General features: G+C 40.4%; 1 protein-coding gene across 8 annotated transcripts in view; it reads right to left on the reverse strand.

Moving 5' to 3' along the window:
* Positions 1 to 23,548, reverse strand: part of NBEA (neurobeachin) — a 793,834-nt gene that overhangs the window by 422,176 nt on the left and 348,110 nt on the right. For 3 of the 8 annotated variants that reach the window (XM_040340409.1, XM_040340405.1, XM_040340411.1), the window contains exons 25-27: positions 23,253 to 23,276; positions 12,135 to 12,315; positions 7,583 to 7,710 (exon numbers count right to left, since the gene is read on the reverse strand). In XM_040340409.1, the coding sequence (XP_040196343.1) occupies positions 7,583 to 7,710; positions 12,135 to 12,315; positions 23,253 to 23,276 (333 nt within the window). The remainder of the gene's footprint in view (positions 1 to 7,582; positions 7,711 to 12,134; positions 12,316 to 23,252; positions 23,277 to 23,548) is intronic. The other 5 variants (XM_040340408.1, XM_040340412.1, XM_040340410.1 and 2 more) reach the window with 3 other exon arrangements.

Below are 23,548 nucleotides of genomic sequence, written 5' to 3' on the forward strand. Positions count from 1 at the left end.
AACGATATGTACTAGTAAAGGTGCCACCCAACTGTATTGTACTGTTCAGTGTTATCAGGTACATCAAAAATGGCCTACTGCCCATTACTCATGTGTTGAAAGAATTTATGCTCATGAGATGTTTGTAATGATCACTTTGTCGGAACTGTTTACCCATCTACCAAACCAAATAAAATGTGTTTATGGGGGGAAAAAAAGGAACAGAAAGTAACAGTCACGCTAAGCAACAAAATAGTATTTTTGTACTTGCTGTAAAATCCTTTCCTTGCAGTCCACTGAGGTACACAATAATTTAACCTTAGTGTAATACCACCACCTACAGGAGTATTGGACACTGGCAAACAAAATCAATTGTAGCCCAGACCCAGGATAACACCTCCTAGTATATGCATCCCTCAGTTTGTAGCAATGTAATACTGAAAACATGATCATTGACACAGAGGAGATGGACCTGTGTCACTCCATGGACTCCAAGAAAATGATTTTACAGCGAGTACAAAAATCCTACTTTATTTCTCATCCATTGTGGAACACAGGAACGCTTAACCTTAGGGACATTTCAAAGCAGTTCAACTGAGGGATATGTAACTCTGCAATCACTTACAGGTCTGAGAAAACAACAAAGAACTGGGGACTACCCGAACATTAAAAGGACTGCCTGAAGGACCTTATGCCTAAAGCTGGCATCAGATGAGGCATGAACATCCACCTGGTAGCACTTTGAGAACATGGGAACAAAAGCTAAGCCCTGCAAATCTGAGGAATAAGAAAAGACAAACAAACACTCAAATCTAGTGGAGCGTATCTTGACAGGAAAGAGTAGAACCCAATTTTAAACTTGAATGATGGTGGAACGAGAAGTTGGTGCACCATTTCTGGGTCCATCTGGAGTGACGAAAATACCTTAAGTACAAGCAGGATAGGGAGCACATCCCTTTTTTCGTAAAATAAATTCAAATCAGTTATTTAAGTATCAATTACCCTTACAGGTATCCATGTTGATCTGTATATATCAACTTAATCCCCCTAATAGAGACCAACAAGCCAAATACAAGCTGGTCCTCGTCATTAACCGATTCAGTCTGTGAAGAGAACGGATAGACTTGTCCCACAACAAAAGAATGTTGCATTGCAGATATCTGGAGTGAAACTGGACAGAGGAAACTTCCCTGAACCAGGCTGCCATCAGACTGAGGAAATTCAAGCAAAAGCACAAAATCTGATGGTTTCTGGACTGGAGAAGTCAAAACAGAGAAACTTCAGTTTGTCCTGTGGAAAGAACATTCTAGCCTGAGTGGTTCTAGCAATGATTTCTGAAAGTTCAGGATCCACCCAAATCACTGTAACAGCTGGACAGGCAAAGATATGTTGTCCTAGGGAGCCCTCGCTGACTGCTGACTTAACAAGGGGGTGGCCACAAGAGTGCAGCAAGACTAATACTGGAGCCAACACCAGAGTGAATACCTGAAGTGCAGACAAGAGGCTGAAGAGAAAGGCCACAAACTGGTAGGGGGCTTCACAGAAAAGTGTAGGATTTGCAGATGTGCTCGAAAATAGAGATGTAAATAACCATCTTTAATGATCATAGAGGGCAGAAAGTCTCTCCAGTGAAGAGAAGCAATGACTAATCTGGTGGCTTTTGTTCAGCATTCTGGACATGCAAGAAGACATCCAGAGCCTTGAGATCCAAGACTGGGCAAATCCTCCCTTTGGGAACAGTGAACAGGTTGGAGTAAAATCTCCAAAACGAGTCTGCTACAGAAATTGAGGCAATGACTCCCTTGGGACAGAAAACCCAGGCATACTGGCTAGAGATCTGCTTATCCGTGCGGTGACATAAGAAGGTTGGAGGTGAGGAATTGAGTGGGGGGGGGGGGGGAAACTTCAAACTCCAGTTTATAGCACTGGGATACCACAAGCTGCATCCAAGTGTATGAGATGCAAGCTGCCCAAGCATCGACCAAGGTTAACAATTTCCTGCTGCTCTAAATAGTGGTTGTACACCTTCATATAAAGAAAGGCTTATTGAATGATCTGGTAGACTGAATGCAAGACTTTTTAGATGGACTAAGAGACACGTTTGGGTGGTGTCAACTTGGCGGTCAAGGGAGTGGAGAAACCAAGAATGTTTCTCAACACTGTTCCTTGGGCTTTTGTTGATGAGGAATATGCAGCATACAGAGAGACCAAGAGCTGGTACGAAGAGATACTGACGATTGAAGGCTTTGTGGAACCCAGCCCTTTCCAGCAAACAGTTATAGCCGTAGTCAGAACTCTTTCAGGAATTTTGACCAGTCAGCCTTGAACACATGCTCTACTGGAATAGTAAGCGCCTGGTTAAAGCGAGAGAAAGCCAGATCCACTTATGCACAAATTCCTCAAAAATGGATACAGGACTAATCAGCACAACATATCAGAATGCTTTCAAACTCCATAGGAAAATCATTGCAAAAGTGGGTGCAAAGGGAGAGTCTTTGTGACTTTGTAAAACAAACAGGCTGATCCTCATGCCGCGTACACACGGTCGTTTTTTGTCTTGTAAAAAAACGTTTTTTCTCATGAAAAAAAACGACGTTTTTCAAACTTCATTTTAAAAAACGACGTTGCCTACACACCATCGTTTTTTCAAAATGCTCTAGCAAAGCAAGGTTACGTTCAGCACGTACGGCGGCACTCTGTTCCATTCAAGCTTGCATCTTAACTTGCTTCTGAGCATGCACGGGTTTAAAAACGTTGTTTTAAACGTCGTTTTAGCCCACACACGATAATTTTTTTATGACACAAAAAATTAAGCTTTGAAAAACGACAAAAAAAATTGAAGCATGTTCCAAAAAAAAATGTTGTCGTTTTTCAGAAGACATAAAACAAAGTTTTCCCCACACACGGTCATTTGAAATGACGTTTTTAAAAATGTCGTTTTTTTTCATCACAAAAAACGACCGTGTGTAAGCGGCATCAGACTTCAAAACACAAAGCATCGATAAGTGCTGACAAGGTTTCCTTTAATTTGGAAGTAAAAGCCGTAGATCGTAACGCATTATGGGCAAGTTGTCACGTACGGGCCAACAGAAACAGATCAGAGTTTTGCATGGCTATTTGCAAGCAGCAGGGGCCAAAGGGAGATACTTCTTTAACACTGTACATTGAAAAAGAGCTTGAAACACACCCGCACACAACACTCCACCTAGAAAATTATGTCAGCGCCTAGCTCCACAGCATCAACCCCGTCTGCAGGCAAAACCAGTGGGAACTAGCAATAGGCAACCAGCAGCCTATGTAAATGAGGTAGCTGCTCAACCGGCTTACTTGTTGAGTCCTTAGAGACAGGGCTAGCACTGAGGAAATGCTTGCGACTATGGACCTAGAAAGTGCTCTACAGCAAAAAAATTCCCCACATGGAACCCAGTTCATCACTTCCACAACCCCACAACATCCAGTCCATGAGGTCTAGATATATATACCAGCCTGAGGATCACTGTGCCAGATACCTACGATTGGAGAGACAAAAAAAGAGCAATAAAAATGCGTTGGCAAAAAAAACTGGTTGATTTTTATCACAGCAGAGCTGAAGAGAAAGAAAGAGATTCATCCTTCTAGGACACTACCAAAAAAAAAGCTGAGAACGTGCTGTAGTAGGAGGGGTTATGCTGGGCTGGCCTACTTTTGACTACTGTTCTTCCTGTAGACAGCACTATAACCAGAAGGTTAAAAGACTTCCTGTGTTCCATAATGGATGGTAGGGAAATAGAAAATTGTCCTTTTCTATGTCACATTCCTTTGCAACAGGTGATTTCTGCATTCTCTGTTATCAGCTAAATACGTGGTGTGGCAGGTCAGTCAGATTAGAGGGAGGTCTTTAACCACTTGCCGACCAGCTCACGCCGATATACGTTGGCAAAGTGGCAAAGGGGTACGTCTTCCTCTTTAAGAGCCGCCGGAGGCGCGTGGCCGGCGGGTGCGATCGCCGCCGGCCACCCAGGATTACAGGAATGAGACCTAGAATGGGGATTTGTGTGTGTAGACACATAAATCCCTGTTCTGTCAGGGCAAAGGAGACATATTGTTTGTTCCTAGTAAGTAGGAACAACAACATGTCTCCTCTCCCAGTCAGTTCTATCCCCATACAGTTAGAAACACTAACTACGGAACATATTTAACCCCTTGATTCCCCCCCCCCCCCATTAACCCCTTCCCTGCCAGTGACATTTACACAGTAATCGGTGCATTTTTATAGCTCTGATCGCTGTATAAATGTGAAGCAAATGTCCACTTTTATAACACCTTCTTTAGAGGGCACACATTTACATGTTAAATGTTTTCCTTTACACATATTTATTTATATTGTTCAATTTCATTTTTTTTTTGTATTCAGAGTGCTGCTAAATAAATGGACAACAAGAGTAGGTAAATCTCTCAGAGACGAAGACTTGATTACATGTGTCGCCATACGCTTAGGCTGCGCTAGCTCTATTAACGCCCACACTTTTTCTGTAGAACACATCTTCCAAGAGCAGGTGAGGACGGGATTAGGAACATTTCATTTAATGGTATTTATTTAGAAGGTATTGTTCAGTTTGTTCAGTTTGCACAAGGCCAATAAGAGCCATCTGAGGGAATGGAATGTACTCTTACTCGCAAGGGACTGAATTGTAACATAATGGCTTCTCAATGATAATTGGCCGTCCGCCTCTTCCCAGCTTGGCTTTTAATCACTCAGAGTATGTTTTTGATTTAAAAAAAAAGTCAGGTCACTGCAGTAGTATTTTTCTAAGATTTAATTTCATCTTTTACAAAGCTTTATAGTACAAATTCAATAAGTCCCACTAGCATCCAACTTAATTCAGTTTGTTTAACCTTTGACAATACACCTTCCTCCAGTGCTCTGCAGATAGTCTAGAGAAGTCCTGATCAGATACATATATTTCCTGTCTTGCCTTGAGCCGTGTTACATGATCTACACATCTTTGTCTCCCAGGACACTGCCGGTAGAGAAGAGGCTGTCTGTCACCACTGTGCGGCCTGCACTCGCATGTTGTATAAAGTATTACGTGAGTATCCGCTGTGCAATAAAGTTCTCTCTTATGATCATTATGGAATTGCATACATTTAGAAGAATGTTTGCTACAGAATTTTTTTTTACTGCCCGTGGCATCTGGACACCTTAGTTACCAACATTGTGTTACCTTTAGAATGCAGTTAGTATACAGGGAGGTAGAGTCTGTAATGTGTGTCAGCAAGAACATCACAGACCACATTTTCTCTAATCTAAGTGAACATTAGGAACAGATGGGGGTTTCCAAAACAGTCATTTGTATTGTATTAATTACAAGTACCTACAGTATATAGTGCCATCAATTTACTTGGCGCTTTAAATATATATTGTACATTCACATCAGTCCCTGCCCTCAAGGAACTTACAATCTAAGGTCCCTAAACTCACATTCATTCATACACATACTACGGCCAACTTAGACAGGAGCCAATTAACCTCCCTGCTTGTCTTTGGAGTGTGGAGTACACGGAGGAAACCCACTCAAACACAGGCAGAACATGCAAACTCTGTGCAGGTAGTGCCATGGTTGGGTTTCGAACCAATGGCCCTAGTGCTGCTAGGTGCAAGTGCTAACCACTTAGCCACTGTGCTGTAAAATATACATTCCTATGCTTACACGAAAGCACTAAACTATTGGCCTTTTTTAAAAACTCCAAGTACTTTAGGTGGATTTATTCTTTAAAAGTACCAAAATATGCAACCAAGCTGAACAAGCATTTTAAGGAATACTTCTGTGGACACTGATGGAAGAAATGGTAGAAAAAGTAACTACCCGTATTTATCGGCATAGAAACACGCACAGGCGTATAACACGCACCCTAACTTTAAGAGGGAAGTTTCATGAAAAACTTTCCACAGCCCCCTGCGTATAACACGCAGGCACAGTTTACCCTCTATTTTCAGGGTAAAAGTGAGTGTTATACGCCAATAAATACAGTATATTCCTACAATTTTTCTTTACTTATTAACCACTTAAGGACCGCCTCCTGCATATATACGTCGGCAGAATGGCACAGCTGGGCACAAGCACGTACCTGTACGTCCTCTTTAAGTGCCCAGCCGTGGGTCTCGGTCCAGAAGCTCCGCGGTCGCGGGACCTGCGGACCCGATCCGAAGCTCCGTGGGCCACGGGACCCGATCGCCGCCGGAGTCCCACGATCAGTCCCCAGAGCTGAAGAACGGGGAGAGCTGTGTGTAAACACAGCTCCCCCGTTCTTCACTGTGGCGCTGTCATTGATCGTCTGTTCCCTGATATAGGGAAAGACTATCACTGATGTCACATGTCCAGCACCACCCCCCTACATTTAGAAACACATATGAGGTCACACTTAACCCCTTTAGCGCCCCCTAGTGGTTAACTCCCAAACTGCAATTGTCATTTTCACAGTAAACAATGCGTTTTTATAGAATATTTTGCTGTGAAAATGACAATGGTCCCAAAAATGTGTCAAAATTGTCCGATGTGTCCGCCATAATGTCACAGTCACGGAAAAAAAAAAAATCGCTGTTCGCCACCATTAGTAGTAAAAAAATTAAATAATAAAAATGCAATAAAACTATCCCCTATTTTGTAAACGCTATAAATTTTGCGCAAACCAATCGATAAACGTTTATTGCGATTTTTTTCTCCAAAAGTAGATAGAAGAATACATATTGGCCTAAACTGAGGAAAAAAATTGTTTTTTTTTTTTATATATTTTTGGGGGATATTTATTATAGCAAAATATTTAAAATATTGAATTATTTTCAAAATTGTCGCTCTATTTTTGTTTATAGCGCAAAAAATAAAAACCGCAGAGGTGATCAAATACCACCAAAAGAAAGCTCTATTTGTGGGGAAAAAAAGTACGCCAATTTTGTTTGGGAGCCACATTGTACGACCGCACAATTGTCAGTTAAAGCGGTTAAAGACTCACATATTAGTCACAGCTGAACATTAGGCCCCCTGCACATATCGCCCGATGGGTGATTTTTAAAGAGCAATTGTCACGTGATTTTGCATGTTGCAGAAGGTCAGCTTATTCACTTGAATGGGCTGCCCTATGTGCATTTCTCACCCGAAAAGATGCTTCTGCAAATTTTTAGGCAATGCGATTCATGCGGTTTTTAAATCCACGGTTTGCCGCAAGATCCTGACGTGTGACAATTGCGTCAGATTTGCATCATGTTTGAGGTGCCATTGAAGGATAATGGCATCCAAACGTATGTCACACATTTTGCAGCGATGGCCACGCAATTTGGAATGCTGCCCATATTTACACATGATTTATAAAAGCAATTAAAGTTTATATCTTTTACTTATATTGTTTAAATGTAAATCTTGTGTATTGTTTTGCACAGCTGAACATAAGGTTGCAATTGTATCAAATCCTACCTGCAAGAACTGTCAGAACTGTTGGATTCCTAAATAAACTACATCAAACTGAAGCAGTCTTGAGAATTCCAGCTACTCATTTGAAAACATTACAGGTAAATATTACGTGCTTTAGGAGCATGCATTGTTATAGACTACATATAGTTTGAACTTACCTTGGCTGTACTTGAAGCTGGCACATTCTGCATATTATCTGGGATTTTTCCACCGCTTGCAGGCTTGGTTACTCGCTCCCGCTGCCTTTGCCGGCACTCCAGGCAATTTCGTACAGCTACACAGCAAACTAAAAAAGGTTTAATCAAAATCGACTCACATGTAGTTCATATCTTCAACACACTATGAGAAATAAGAGTTTATATAATGGAATCTGCTAAAATGAAAGAAAAAACTCTACAGGGTATGTTCAGGTTTGTTCTTAGCCATATTACTCAGCCACATTTATTTACCTACAATGCAGGTTAGATGGACTTGTGTTCAAGGAACATATCATTATACCAAACCTACAGGCCCTTGACCCAAGACACTATGAGATCTGACTGTGCTGCTATGCCGTTTTATCTTCAATATAAAAGGGTAGAAAAGAATACATAGCGAGACTAAAGAGTAACTAACGCAGAAAATAAAACTTTTCTTAAAGTATAAATTAGTATGTACTTTTATCTTATTACTTTGGAATTAACTTCGACAACTAGAAATGATCAGAATAAAAAAAAAAACAGTTTTAAATACAGTGCATCCAGTAAGTATTAACAACGCTTTACTTTTCCCACATTTTGTTATGTTACAGCCTTATCCCAAAATGGATAAAATTCATTTTTTTTTCTTAAAATTCTACAAACAATACCCCATAATGACAACGTGAAAGAAGTTTTTTTGAAATGTTTGCAAATGTATTAAAATCCACATGTACATAAGTATTTAAAGCCTTTGCTTAATACTTTGCTGAAGCACCTTTGGCACCAATTAATTACGCCCCTCAAGTCTTTTTAAAGTATGATGCTACAATCTTGGCACACCTATTTTTAGGCAGTTTCTCAGCGCAAGCTCGAGGGAGAGCGGCGGGAGGGGGGGCCTCTCCTGCCGCCGATGACGGTGAGATTGCGGCAAATCTGCCACAGAGACCACCATTATCATTTACAGGACCGCTACCTGAAGAGATGGATACCTTGGTTGTGGCAGCAGCTTCTGCCATTACCGAGATATCACTCTTCAAACTAAGGACGTATAAAGTCGTGCAGTGGTCCTTAAGTGGTCAAGGGGTATAGGGGGTGCGCGTGCGCCCTGTTACTGAGGGGCCGATGCACATGCCTGGCGGCCACGATGTCTGCCGGGCACCTACGATTGCTCCTGACGGAGCCAGAATGGGGATGTGTGTGTTTAAACACACAAATCCACGTTCTGGCAGGTGGGAGGAGACAGATTGCGTGTGCCTAGTATATAGGAACAGTGATCGGTCTCCTCCCCCAGGCAGTCTCATGCCACCTAGAGTTAGAACACACTAAGGGAACACATTTAACCCCTTGCTCGCACTCTAGTGTTAACCCCTTTCCTGACAGTGACATTTATACAGTAATCAGTGGCTATTTTTATCTCTGATCGCTGTATATGTCAGTGGTCCCAAAAAAAGTGTCGAAAGTGTCCGAGTTGTCCGCCGCAATGTTGCAGTCCCAATTTTTTATTTACCAAAAATATGCAGAAGAATATATATTGGCCTAAACTGAGGAAGATTTTTTTTTTTTTTTTTTTTTTTTTTAATTGGGATATTCATTATAGCAAATAGTTTAAATATTGTGATTTTTTTTGTTTATAGCGCAAAAAATTTAAACCGGAGAGGTGATCAAATACCACCAAAAGAAAGCTCTATTTGTGGGAACAAAAGGATATACATTTTGTTTGGGTACAATGTTGCAGTTGTCAGTTAAAATGTGATGTGTCTTTCACGCTACTCAAGAGTAATTAGTGAATATAACTGAAGGTTATTTTGGGAGGAAGCAATGCCACTGCAGACCGGGAGTAGCGGAAGGACAAGTAAGACAATGTCCATCACGCCGCGATTTACCTATACCGCCTGCTTTTATTCTATGTGATGCAAGAGTCCAATTGTATACCTGTTATTAAATAAAGCCTTATTGAGTGTACTACACCATCAAAAGCCTTTCTCTCCCTTGCTTTCCACATTTGGGTTACTGGCTGGAGCCCTCCTCCCCCTCCTCCCTTCCCTTTACCTTTAGGAAAGCTACCATCTAGAGCAGTGATGGTGAATCTTGGCACCCCAGATGTTTTGGAACTACATTTCCCATGATGCTCATGTACTCTGCAGTGTAGTTGAGCATCATGGGAAATGTAGTTCCAAAACATCTGGAGTGCCAAGGTTCGCCATCACTGATCTAGAGGATCGTTGTGAGAGGTAGAGGACGCTATTAAGCAGGAACACCAGTGATGAAACAGTAAAGGAGAGATGGGAAAGCTTTTATGCCAGATTTTATATCTCAGAGGGTATAGTTCTGGGAGACTGGTGTAGGATCCCCACTATGGTTCAATGCTCCAATTGAGAATATATCACGGATGGGAAAAATATTGCTATAAAAAGATTTCTGAAGCATTTTAGGATTGGATTCCCATTTGAGTCTATTATATGGGACTTTTTAGAACTTTATATTTACCCATCAACACTGATTGTAATATTAAACTATTTGCACATTTTGAACATATTGCACTTTCTTGCACAAGATTGATTTGTTTATTACCTCATAATTTTTGTTGATTTTGTGTTGATTTCCTGGCACTTATAGGAATGTGTTAGGCCTTACTACTATTGCACTTTTTAGGAACCATTTCCTTTGCATCTTACTTATATTGCGGTTTGAGCATTGTCTGTATTTCTTTAGCGCAAGATCATTTATATATTTATACTAATTGTCAGTTAAAGCGACACAAAAAATGGCCCGGTCAGGAATGGGGTAAATTTTTCCGGGGCTGAAGTGGTTAATTTATATATACTGCAATTCTGTTCTTACCAAATATGCTGCAGAAATCTCCCTCCACCAAGTCTGGCTGTATCCATTTTAACTGTGGGCAGCTGAAGCTGCTGCCTTTTCACTTTCTGGATTTAGACCGACACAAACCTCCAGCCCTGCAGCTCTGATTGGCCCACTTATGACTCACTCCCTCCTTTCCTGGCAAACTCTCACCAGAGTTAGAGAAGAGAGAGCTGAGCATGATGTCATAAGCCTAGGCTTTTTACCAGACAAGAAACAGGAAGTGGGCTGTATAAGATATTTACTGGTAGAAAAAAATGTTTTACTATCCAAAGTTAAACTCAAACTATTAAGGTGTCATCACACCAAGACAATTTGGACAGTTTCATGCTCCCAACTTTGTGGGAACAGTTTGGGGATGGCCCCTCCCTGTTCCAACATGACTGTCACCAGGGCACAAAGCAAGGTCCATAAAGACATGGATGAGTGAGTTTGGGGTGGAGGAACTTGACAGGCCTCAACCTGATACAACACCTTTGGGATGAATTAGAGAGGAGACTGCGTGCCAGGCCTTCTCCTTCAACATCAGTGTCTGACCTCACAAATGCGCTTCTAAAAGAATGGTCAAACATTCCTATAGACACACTGGTATGCCATTAAAGTTCATGTGCGTGTAAAGGCAGGCCTACTAATACCTTTGACAATATAGTGTATTTGACCATAACAGCCACATCAACTGCATCACAAGGTCTGGTGATCAGAATGAAGTAGCTTTATAGACGTTTGAGCTTGAATCCAAAAAATATCTATGTTTTTCCTAGCAAAGGAATAAAGCTGAATTACTCAACAGTAGATACATTTTTTAATTTATCCTGTCCACATTTTTGGGAATTTTTCTAAGCAGCAGAGTCACCCCTCCAAATTCTATTTGAGAACCAGGGATAGTCCAGCAAAGAGAGGTTGCTACATCACATTGGCCTATAAAAAAAAAAAAAAAAGGAATATTAAAAAATTATCTTTTTTAGGGGTTGGTGTTGGGAATGCCTTTTATCCATGTGGCATCAAGGTAGGGTGCCACTGGAATAAAAAGAAAACTGTTAATATTCAAACTGTTGGCATCTGCCCAAACTTGATAAATCCGTTCAGGGTGGGCTGGCTGTTTAGTAATTACGAATATGTAGTTTAGACTTTTAGAATATCAATCTTCCAAATTCCTCAATATTTGGCTTGGGCTTGGTGCAAAAAAGAATAAAGCAATGCTGTTAAAAATTTGCCATAAGTCTATAACAAATACCTATTTATTTTTTCTATCAATCCAGAAAAGGTTAATTGACTGTGACAAGTTCATGCCAAGTTTTGATAAGCTGTGACTGAACCAAGAATGGATTTTCTATAAAATAAATACATTTAGATTTCATAGAATACATTTCATAAAACCTCTCTGAAGACCCTACTGAGGACTGCAAGTCTTGAATTCATCACATTGTTCAGCTCTGTATAATAAGGCTGCACAGTAGGTGATTTATAAATATATAATATCAAGGCAGATCTAGAACTAGGTCAAAACCTTCCCATAGTGAAATGCAGCAATGTATTCCTACAGGCAAGGAACTTTAACTCTTTCCATAATAGAGAAGGAGGCCATACACACGGTGCAGGAGGCTGCTCACTCTCCTTATGCACAGCAAGGGTTACCAGACACCATCTGCACTATACAGCATGAACTTACCAAGCCTCAGGCACTGTCGCATTAAGCCACCAGATGACATGTTCTTCTCTGCTTCAATCTCACTGAAATTCAGGGAACTGGCAAAAACCAGGACATCCACCATGGCCATGAGACGGCTGAGGAACGTCACCGCTGTCTCAGATGACATACCCTGTGTCACTTCAATATTCTCCAATTCCGTCTTAAAATAAAGTCACAAGAAAATTAAAAAAAAAAACATGACAATGTGATTTCATTATAATGATCGCCAATGTTAATTGCAAAGGCCCAACTCAGGGGCCTGTGTAAGTCAAGCATTCAAGCTTAGGGCTAAGGACAGAACATATTAGCACAGATGTATCACACTGAGGCACACCGTTCAGACAGACCTTTAATAAGCACATATTATGTGGGTTGGCAACAACAATGTTATGCTTTAAAAAGACAAATGACAGTAAAGATCAGCTAGTGTATTGCAAAACATGCAGAAAATATATTTTAAACCAAAAAACAAATGGCTGAAGCTGGCTACACCATAGAGCTATATTAAATGACTTTCATAATATCAAAAGCTAGTTGTTGTGTTACAAAGGACATACAGGGCCAATCTATAGGTCCATAATAAAGTAATAGGAGCATTTTTCAAGAGTGTTACATACTGTATGTATACCCAATGTGAGGGGATGGCAACAAAAAAGCAGATGTGATGCTCTTTAAAGATCACATATATATTATAAAAAACAAAACAAACATAATTCAGCCGTTCAAAACACTATTCTTGAGAAGTGGCAGTCTAAGAAGATTGGCCAACAAACCCCAAAAGGTTGGTGGATTAAAGGACACGTTCACCTTTCGTAACATGTTACACCCATATTCAGGGTCTAAAATGTTAAGAACGGACAGCCCCCCCCCCCCCCCCACTCTCTGATCTGATGACTAGCGGGGATATTCTCCCTACCCACTTGCTGTCATACGTTTAAAAAAAAAAAAAAAAAACGTGACCGAACGGGGCTCTGCCTGTCCAGCTGCATCACTCATTCACAGTTTCCTGTGAATAGAAAACTACAACGTACAGCACCTGAGCTGAGTTTACGATCAGTTGTTGTCTCTCATGGCCGAGGCACGTTCATGTAGGTGTGGGTGGATATTTACTTGAAGGGGGTATATTTTTCAATGATGGGCAGTGCTGGGAGGTGGAATTTTTATCGATGGCCAAAGAAATCTGCTAAATAAATCTTTATCTGCTATTCATTTTGAACACTTGCAGGGCATGTTTAGTGAATTGAGAGGAGGCTTTTTCTATATTGGATAAAGATTTCTTTAGCAGATTTGTTTGGCCAAACAATAAAAATTCCGCCCCCAGCACTGCCCATCATTGAAATATACTCCCCCTTCATGTAAATATCCGCCCCTCACCTACATGAATGTGCTTCGGCAACGCGATCGTAAACTCAGCTGTTCTGAGGGTCCATTCTGTGCATGCACAGTTCCAGCTGGGAAATTTTTCAATAGGGGGCATTTCTCGACAGGACACTGACTTGTAGTTTTTAATGTGAGGAAGCCTATACATGGACAGACCTGCAGTATTCCTGTATGGCATCAGTGATCTGCTGATCGCTGGTGCAATGCTTTACAGGCTCCTGCAACAAAAAATAATAAATGAGCAACCGGCAAAAAAAAGTGTGTTTATTATTTTTATTTTTTTTAAAGTGAACTTACACTGAGTTTGGATTAACTTTTTAATCTAGATCATTTCAACAGACTACTGGCTTTCAATTCAACCTTAATTAAAACCTATGTGTCAAGATCAGATATTGTATTCTACGTATCACTTTGCTTAGCAGCTTTAGAACTGCTTTATATACCAAAACCATTTTCACACTTTTCAAGAACATGAAGGTTTCAGTTGTATTTTAAAAAATATGCAGTATAGACACTGATAACCAAGAAGCATTATGTAGAACAATGTTTGCATAATACTATTGGATATATTTATTCAAAAGTAATATTCCTATTATGCTGATTAACAGAGGCCACAAATATGTGAAACTTAAAGTGGCTGTAAAGGTTGAAGTTTTTTTTACTTTTATGCATTTTGCGAATGAAGGTAAAAAACCTTCAGTGTGCGGCTCCCCCCCTTAGCCCCTCCTAATACTTACCCAAGCCCGATCGCGATCCAGCAATGTACACGAGACCCAAGGCTCTCCCGAGTCTCTTCCTCCTGATTGGCTGAGTTGCAGCAGCAGGAGCCATTGGCTTTCACTGCTGTCAGTCACAGCCAGTGAAGTCAGTGAGTCTTATGGATGCAGAGATTCGGCAAGGGAGCGAGCATGCAAGAGTGCCCCCACAGCAAGCAGCTTGCTAGTGACACTCGGCAAGGGGGAGGGGCCAAAGCACCGGCAGGGGAACAGAGAAGGAGGAGGATCCAGGCTGCTCTGTGCAAAATCACTACACAGAGCAGGCAAGTATGACATATTTGTTATTTGTTTTAAATACAAAAATTTCCTTTACAATCACTTTAACTACAAAGGACACGGGTACTTGATGTATACACATAGGCTTATTCTTTTTCCCAATGCTATACTCTGATTACAAATGCAGAAAATAATGGAAATACAGGAGGAGACCGAGTTCCTGACGGCAGAGTAATCAATTCTGAATTTATCACCAACTCTTGGATCATTCTGCTGAGCAGGATGATAATACTACATTATTTTTCACCTATATATTCATTAGCAACCCCATAAGTCATTCACTACAAGGGGTACAGAGACAATGTTCATGAAGTCATGGGGCTTTACATAAATCTGTGGGTTCTACTAATCCAATCACTCTTAGTCCTTAGAAATGACTAGGGAAGCATTGATACCAGATTTTTAAGACCGAGTACCAATCCTTTTGCCGCCAATACCAATTATCTATTTTTAGTGTCACATGACATTATTAAATGAGCCAATTGATCAATTAGTTGATTACTAAATACATTTAATGTGATTGTATATTTTATTATTAAATGAGGATTATAATATATATTGCATTTGATCTGCATCTGATTCACATGACATGTGAACCAAGCCGGCTTTCTATATAGCTGGTTCACATATAAGCAGGCTGGACACAGTGCGATTAAAAAAAAAAGTCCAATACAATTTTCAGTTTGGTTCAGGTGCGATTTCTAGCGTCATACTCTTTAAAAATTCACACCTTAACTGCTGAACAAAATAGCACCGGACTTTTACAAGCTGCACTGAAACCGCCCCCCGCACATATGTGAACCCGCTTTAAAGGCATCGGTTACAGTCTGCGGAGCTGAGGGTATCAGTTTCAGTATCGGAGCATTTGCACAAATACAAGTACTCGTAAAATTGATTAGTATCGGCACTGATATTGGTATCAGTGCAACACTAGATATAACACCTCCAAATTCCTAAAAGTATCTGCAGATTATGTTCTGAGTACTGTATTCACACCAAATCAGGTGATTTATTATGCCTATATGGTGTTGCACTCTGGCCCACCTCCTTCTGCCCCTAGCACCTCCCTATTGACCAACAAATCTTGAGGGTGGCAATGGTGGCCAATGATAACAAAAGCAGGAGGCGGTTCAAAGTGCAACCATGCATGCTCATCACAATTTGCATAAGATATATGTTTGGGGAAACTAAAAGGTGCTTCCGCTTGAAGACCAGAGGCAGCTAAACAAAAAAGAAAAGCCAACAGCTTGAAAGAGAAGCTTAAAAAATATTTAGGAAGATATATTATATTTTTCCAGTTATTTCTTTGTATTAAATGTGAGCTTTGTATATTGATGTTTAGAGTAGTTGCTGCACAGATTACCACTTTAGAATTTAGAAGGATCTACTTTTGTCTAACACATGAGGAGAATATCAGATGAACGATCATCCATTTTTTTTGCATGCTAGTCTCATATCGAAAATTAAAGAGGTTACTTTAAGTAAGGAAAATTCTCATATGATAGAATACAACTTTGGAAGTGATGTGCTGTGCTTTATTGTATTCTTTCATTTCAGAGCAAGCGTGGTTTTTGTCTTCTGATTTTTAGTTCTGGCATAGTACGAGAAAATTCGTATTTGTCCCTTGGGATAATTCTGCATGAATTTGTCATGATCGGTTCTCAAAAGCTGTGTACGATCGATCAGCTTATCAAATGATCACTTCAAAAGTGGTATTTTTAGTCCAATTTTCTCATCGTGTGTACTCGTCATTAGTCTTGTCCTCTTACAAATACTTTTGTTTCTTATAGTTATAGTTAAACAGAATCTGAAGATGCTCGTTATTTATTCTTCTAAATAGTAAATTCGGCAACAAAATTCACATACACTATATGGGCCAAGGGTTTGTGGATATGTGACTATCACACCTATATATGCTTGTTGGACATCCCATTTCAAAACTATAAAGCTATGCGTGACACCCCCCCCCCCCCCCCCCCCCCCCACCATCAGGTCCACACTTACCCCATCAAGGTTGCAGCTTCCCCAGCTTCTTCACCCGTCTTATACAGTCTTAAAATCCATCTCCTGGAGAAGTCGCAAGACAATAGGGAATATTGATTTGCTAATGTCACAAGTGGGTGGGTTCGGATGCAGTGCCAATTAAAGCCTCAGGCTGTAATAATGTGCTTAAAAAAAATAGAATCCTACGAGTCCGACACACCACATGGAGATTAGGGGACAGTGCCAATGCGCCCCTTATGGGTTGCCCGCCGCTGCTGAAAACCTCTCCACAAGATTTTGGCGTGTGTTGCTGGGAGTTTGTACCCATTCAGCCAAAAGAACATGATGTTGGATGAGAAAACCTAGCTCACTTTTGGCATTCCAGTTCATCCCAAAAAGGGTTCAATAGGGTTGAGGTCAGGGCTCTGAGGTCAGGTCCAAGCCATTCAAGCCCCTCCATGTCAATTTGCCTTTATGTTCACACTGGCTTTGTGTGACCTAAACAGGGACTTTTCCCAAAAGTTTGGAAGCACCCAACTATCTAAAAAAGTTTTTGAATTGTGTAAAATTAACAGTACCCATCATTGGAAACGCCTAAAATGCAAGAATATGAAGGTCCCCATATTTTTTTGTCCATATTGTGTACATGTAGTGGTTACTCCTGTTTTTAAATTCTGTTTTTAAAAACGTTTCTCTGGCATAAGAGCTACTCTGTTTATCTATTTGCTACCTACTGTTACTACATTCCTTACAGAATAAAATACAGCTTTTTCTTTGACTACCTAATCATTTTCCTTTTTATCTTTTTATCTGCTGTCTAAGCCTGTGTATAAACAGATTCATCAAACATTATTGTATGAGGTATGAAGGAACCCTTATTTTGTATTCTGTGGGTCTATGTTACATTGCTGCCGGAAAAAGGTAGCCTTATGCCGCGATCACGCGGCCGTTTTTCGTGTTGTAAAAAATGACGTTTTTAATGGTATAGAAAAAACATTTTTCCAACCCAATCGTTAAACCGGCCTTGCCTACACACGATCGTGAAAAAAAAATGCTCTAGCAAAGCGCGGTGATGTACAACACGTACGAAGGCACTATAAAAGGGGAAGTTCCATTCAGATGGCGCCACCCTTGGGGCTGCTTTTGCCGATTTCATGTTAGTAAAAGACGATTCGCCCTTTTCAGTCTGTTACAGCGTGATGAATGTGCTTACTCCATTACGAACGCTAGTTTTACCAGAACAAGAGCTCCGTCTCATAACTTTTTTTTCACGTCGTTAAAGCCCACACACGACAATTTTTTACGACATTAAAAACGTGAAAAATTAGAGCATGTTCTAAATTTTTAATGCCCATTTTTCACATCGTGAAAAATGCTCTGGAGCCCACACACAATCGTTTTTAATGACATAAAAAAAAAAATACATTTTTTACAACCCGAAAAACGGTCGTGTGTACGCGGCATAACAGCCAAAAGGAAAAAAAAAGGCTTAACAGAACGTCAAATCTTGAGAAATTCAGTACCAACCCACAAAATGTCTGCCTGCAAAGTTGCTGTGTTCACCATCAGCCCTGAGTAGCAAAGCAATCTTTGCCAAAATCATTTTTCTGAATATAATTTATTTAGCATCTGCAAATCTGATTTAAACACAGCCTAGTGTCCTGCTGCAGATTTGATAATATACACTTAGCTGTAAAGATGATTGGCTTTGAAAGGACAATTCTCTACAGAGAGTGATGTTATGTTGGCTGGGGCGCCCAGCACAAGCTGCTTGCGGAATTTTGGGCCTCACTAACACAGATCTCCAGTTTCTGACATCCTATGTGTAATCCCATAAGGGAAAACTCCCTGTAAAATATATTGTCTGTCATAGTACAGAGATCTGTCCACCTGGTTATGGAATATTACAACATACTGTTGCACACTAGGTCAATGCGATAATATTTATAGACACTCATTTTTTTATCCTATAGGTGTTAAAGTTATCGTCTTTCATTATGAGAATGAGAAAAAGCAGGCCAGCTCTCTCTATGGATCTGCTAGCTAGGGGATTCTAATATAAAAGATAGAAGACAGTACTATACCTTCTTTACAGTTTAACCCTTTAATAAGAGCCATGTAAACTATAAAAATATGTTTTGGTAATGCTTCGGCAGCCTTTATATGAAGAGTAATATGAAGTATTTAAAGGTAATTGTATGTATTCATTGTTAAACCGTTGCGAAAAAACAATACTAAGAACAATTTTTACAACCCTTCTAGTCATCATGGTAACAAGAAATTGTTAAAAAAAAAAAAAAGAAGTTTGTTATTTCATGTGGTACATTAAAAAAAATGGAAGTGTATAAAAAAATGGAACTCTCTAGGTCATAAGTGGTCAACAGAACTCAATTCAGCATCAATTACAATCAAAATATCCAGACAGCCTTTTGGTCACGCCACCGGTAGGGACACCGCACCATGCAAATTTCAGAAAGCGTAACAAAAACGCCTCATTGTGCAGTATAAAATTTAGAATATAAACAGAATACGCTCAAGCAATAAAAATAAAAGCAGCATGTCAATCCAATTCCAACCAACAAAATGGCTGCGATCCTCGCGCCTGGCGACATCGCGTCGCCAGGCTTAATCCAACTCGTTTCGTCATGAAAATACATCATCAGGGGCTTTCCATGAGGAAACAAATTGGGTGACGCCTGGACACGCGACATCACCACGATCGCAACTATTTTGTTGGTTGGAAACTCTCCGATTGTTTGGATTGACATGCTGCTTTTATCTTTATCGCTTGGGAGTGTTTTGATGTTTTTAAATAAATGTTTAATTGCCTTTAACCACTTCCATACCGGACCTATTCTGGCACTCCTCTCCTACATGTAAAAATCATAATTTATTTCTAGAAAATTACTCAGAACCCCCAAACATTATGTTTTTTTTTTTAGCAGATACCCCAAGGAATAAAATGGCGGTCATTGCAACATTTTATCTTGCATGGTATTTGCGCAATAATTTTTCAAGCACCTTTTTTCATAAATTTTAAAACAAAACAGTAAAGTTAGCCCTATTTTTTGGTATAATGTGAAAGATGATGTTACGCTGAGAAAATAAGATACCCAACATGCCACAATTTAAAATTGCGCACACTCAGGGAATGGTGCCAAACTTCAGTGCTTAAAAATCTACATAGGTGACGCTTATTTTTTTTTTTATTTTTTTTTACAGGTTACCAGTTTAGAGTTACATATGAGGCCTAGTGCTACGATCGTTGCTTGCGGTCCAACGCGATACCTCACATGTGTGGTTTGAACAGCGTTTATATATGTGGGCAGGACTTACGTGTGTGTTTGCTTCTGAGCATTAGAGACAGGGGCGTTTTAAATGTTTTTTTGTTTTTTACACTATCTTTTACATTTTATTTTTTTGATCACTTGTATTCCTATTCCACTTTTATTCCTATTACAAGGAATGTAAAGATCCCTTGTAATAGGAATCTATTGTGACAGGTCCTCTTTATGGAGAGATGCGGGGTCAATAAGACCCCACATCTCTCCTGCAGGCTGGAAAGCATGAGGCTGTAAAAAGTAATTCACCGATCTCATGCGGACAGCTGCGATCGCAGGTTTGTTTACATCCGCAGCCATCATAACGTTGCGCACGGGCCTCCGACGGGTCGTCATCCGGTCGCGGACGATTCTTTCCACGGGTCCTCGATGGCACAGGAAAGCTCGGAGAAGCACTGGATGGCGGCAAGAGGGGGGAACGTCCCCTCCCGTCCCCTGTAAGAATGATCAATCGGCGAAACTGCCACTATGATCATTCTTATGGTGCACAGAATCGCCGAATAATGATTATCAGATTAATGCCTGTAGCTGCATATACTGAATATCTCCTAAACTGTGCAAGTTTAGGAGATATTCAAAAGGTACCTATAGGTAAGCCTTGTTATAGGCTTAGGCCTCGTACACACGACCGGGTTTCTTGGCAAAAACCAGCAAGAAACTTGCTGGGAGATATTTTTTTGCAGAGGAAACCGGTCGTGTGTACATTTTCGTCAAGGAAACTGTCGAGAAACTCGACGAGCCAAAAAGAGAGCAAGTTCTCTATTTCCTCGATGGGAATGGAGAAACTTGGCTTGTCGAGTTCCTCGACAGCCTAAGGGCCCTTTCACACGTATGTCCGCATTTTCATCCGTCCGTTTGCGGATAAAAACGGGACATACATGGGTCCCTATGTGATTACGGGTTTCAGCGGATGACCATCCGCTGACACCCGTAATTGTCCGCCTCCGCAAAGATCCGCATTTGCGGACGGAAGAAAACCCTATTTTTCTTCCATCTGCTGGATCGGATGAACACGGACATACGGTCCGTGTTCATCCGATCCCCCATAGGGGAGAGCGGAGGAAAGACAGGGCGGTCCCTGCACACTGTCAGCTGCCAGCTCAGCTGGGATTTTACGGAGGATCCCCACTGAGCTTTTGAGGACACACGGAGCGGATCATTACTGATCCGCCCGTGTGAAAGGGCCCTAACAAGGAACTCGACGAGGAAAACGATGTGTTTCGCCCGTCGAGTTCCTCGGTCGTGTGTACGAGGCTTCACTTGTAGAGCTGCATGATTCTGGCTAAAATGAGAATCACAATTTCTTTGCTTAGAAGATAGATCACGATTCTCGCATCATAACTTCTTTCACATTAAACAAAAAAAAAATGGGCTAACTTTACTGGTTTTTTTTATTCATTTTTTCCCCAAAAATTGTGTTTGAAAGACTGCTGGGCAAATACAGTGTGACATAAAATATTGCAGCAATTGCCATTTTATTCCCTAGGGTCTCTGCTAAAATATATATAATGTTTGGGGGTTCCAAGTAATTTTCTAGCAAAAAACATTGATTTTAACTTAAGAAACAAGTGTCAGAAAATAATTTGGACTTTAAGTAGTTAAACTTCCTGTATATATATATATATATATATATATATATATATATATATATATATATATATATATATATATATATATATAGGAAGCGTTAGTTACGTTTCATGTTGTTAAAAACTTGGCAGACTGCCCGGATATTTTCTTTTGACAGCTGAGTGAGCAGATAAGTCTCTCCACTTGTTATATGAAAGAATCAGCAAAATCATCAGGGGGGTTGAATCGAGATCACCATTTAACGATTACCGTATTTATCGGCGTATAACGCGCATCTTTTCCCTCTGAAAACAGAGGGTAAACAGTGCCTGCGTGTTATACGCCGATATCATGTTTTACCAATAGGGGGCGGGGATCGGGCAGTCTGCCTCAGGAGCCACCCATTAGGGGGGTGTCAGGCCCATTAGGGGGGTGTTTTTTTTTATTCATTCAAGTATATTTTTCCCCAAAAATTATGTTTGAAAGACTGCTGGGCAAATACAGTGTGACATAAAATATTGCAGCAATTTCCATTTTATTCCCCAGGGTCTCTGCTAAAATATATATAATGTTTGGGGGTTCCAAGTAATTTTCTAGCAACTTAGAAGAGGAGGAGCCTAAAGTGCTGGCCAAGGATCATAGACGAGGAGAATCAGGGCTTATCTGTGCAAAACCATTGCAAAGAGAATGTATATGTTTATTTTATTTTTAAAACACCCTTTGCAATCCCTTTTAAAAAAGAGAAGTTCACCTTTTCTAACATTTTCAGGGTAAGAAATTGGAAGAAGAGACACCGGAGCTGCTTTAATAAAATGACTTTGTCAAAAACCTGTGTACCATTTTTATTTTTGACACTTTTTTTAGGGTGGGTGGGGGCTGTGATCTGGGGGTAGGCTCCGACAACCACCGGCCAGGGTTGTCGGGAAGAGGTCCTTGTTCCCATTGGCCACCAAGGAAGAGGAGGAGGGGGAGCAGAGGAAGCTGCCCTAAAGCACCAGGAGGAGGAGACGCCACCTAGAGGAAGCGCTGCTCGTGACCTAGATGGGGTAAGTGTGAGGGTATTGACCAACTAATCGTGCCTGTGACCCGACTGGGGGGACTTGGGGTGGCGACGGATGGATTGTCTGTCCCCCCCCCCCCCAACAAAAAAATATACCACCAGATGCCACTGCTTGGGAGTAGGTGGTGAGTTTAACAGTTACTAATGGAGAAAGATTCTGCACAGGCAGTATACCATAGTGAGAGAACATTGTCAAATATACAGCAACAACTATATACATCAAAACAGGGAGCTCAAGTAACTTTTCACTGGGACCTGCTACACCACAGGGAACTGGAAGAACATAAAGCAAAGAACGAATGACACAAGGTATTGCCATGTTACCTAGAACTATACAAGATTTATTAGGCTCATAACTGGACTATAGGTGGTGTCAACCAAAGCAACACATGGACTCATGTATGAAGACCAGAGAAAGCGAATGGTTGTGTACTATAAAAAGCATCCAATCAGATCCTCTCTTTCATTTCTAACCTACTGTAAAAAAATGGCAGAAGGGATCTATTTTGTTTTTTGTGAGGAAGCTAAAGACTTCCTCCATTCTCCATTCATGAAGCCACCAAGGCAGCTGAACTGCATCAAGTTTGTGTATACTTTGGAACATGCATGCATCATGGTTTAAGTCATAACACCGAGTGAGACACAGCATACAATGAAGTGTGTGGCGGAAAGGGAGAGAGGGGGAAAAAAAGATAATAAAACGAAAACTTACATCAGATATACTAACCTTAGAACCCTGGACAAACAATAGACACACAGACAACAGACCACAACAGTACAAGAAAAAAAAGCATTAAAATCAAAAAATAAAAACAAGTTTAAAGCAGATTCAATAGCTAATGCTAACAATTAAAAGTACTTGTGAAAAACTAAGAGATATATAAATATAACAATGCTTATTAGTTAAAAAAAAATAAAATAGGAAAATAAATCAATTTAAGCAAAATAAATACCGAGCAACAAAAAAGAAAAAAAGTGACCGCTCTAAAAGAAGTTATGGTGGATATT

Source organism: Rana temporaria, chromosome 2 (assembly GCF_905171775.1).
Source record: "Rana temporaria chromosome 2, aRanTem1.1, whole genome shotgun sequence".
Classification (NCBI taxonomy): domain Eukaryota; kingdom Metazoa; phylum Chordata; class Amphibia; order Anura; family Ranidae; genus Rana; species Rana temporaria.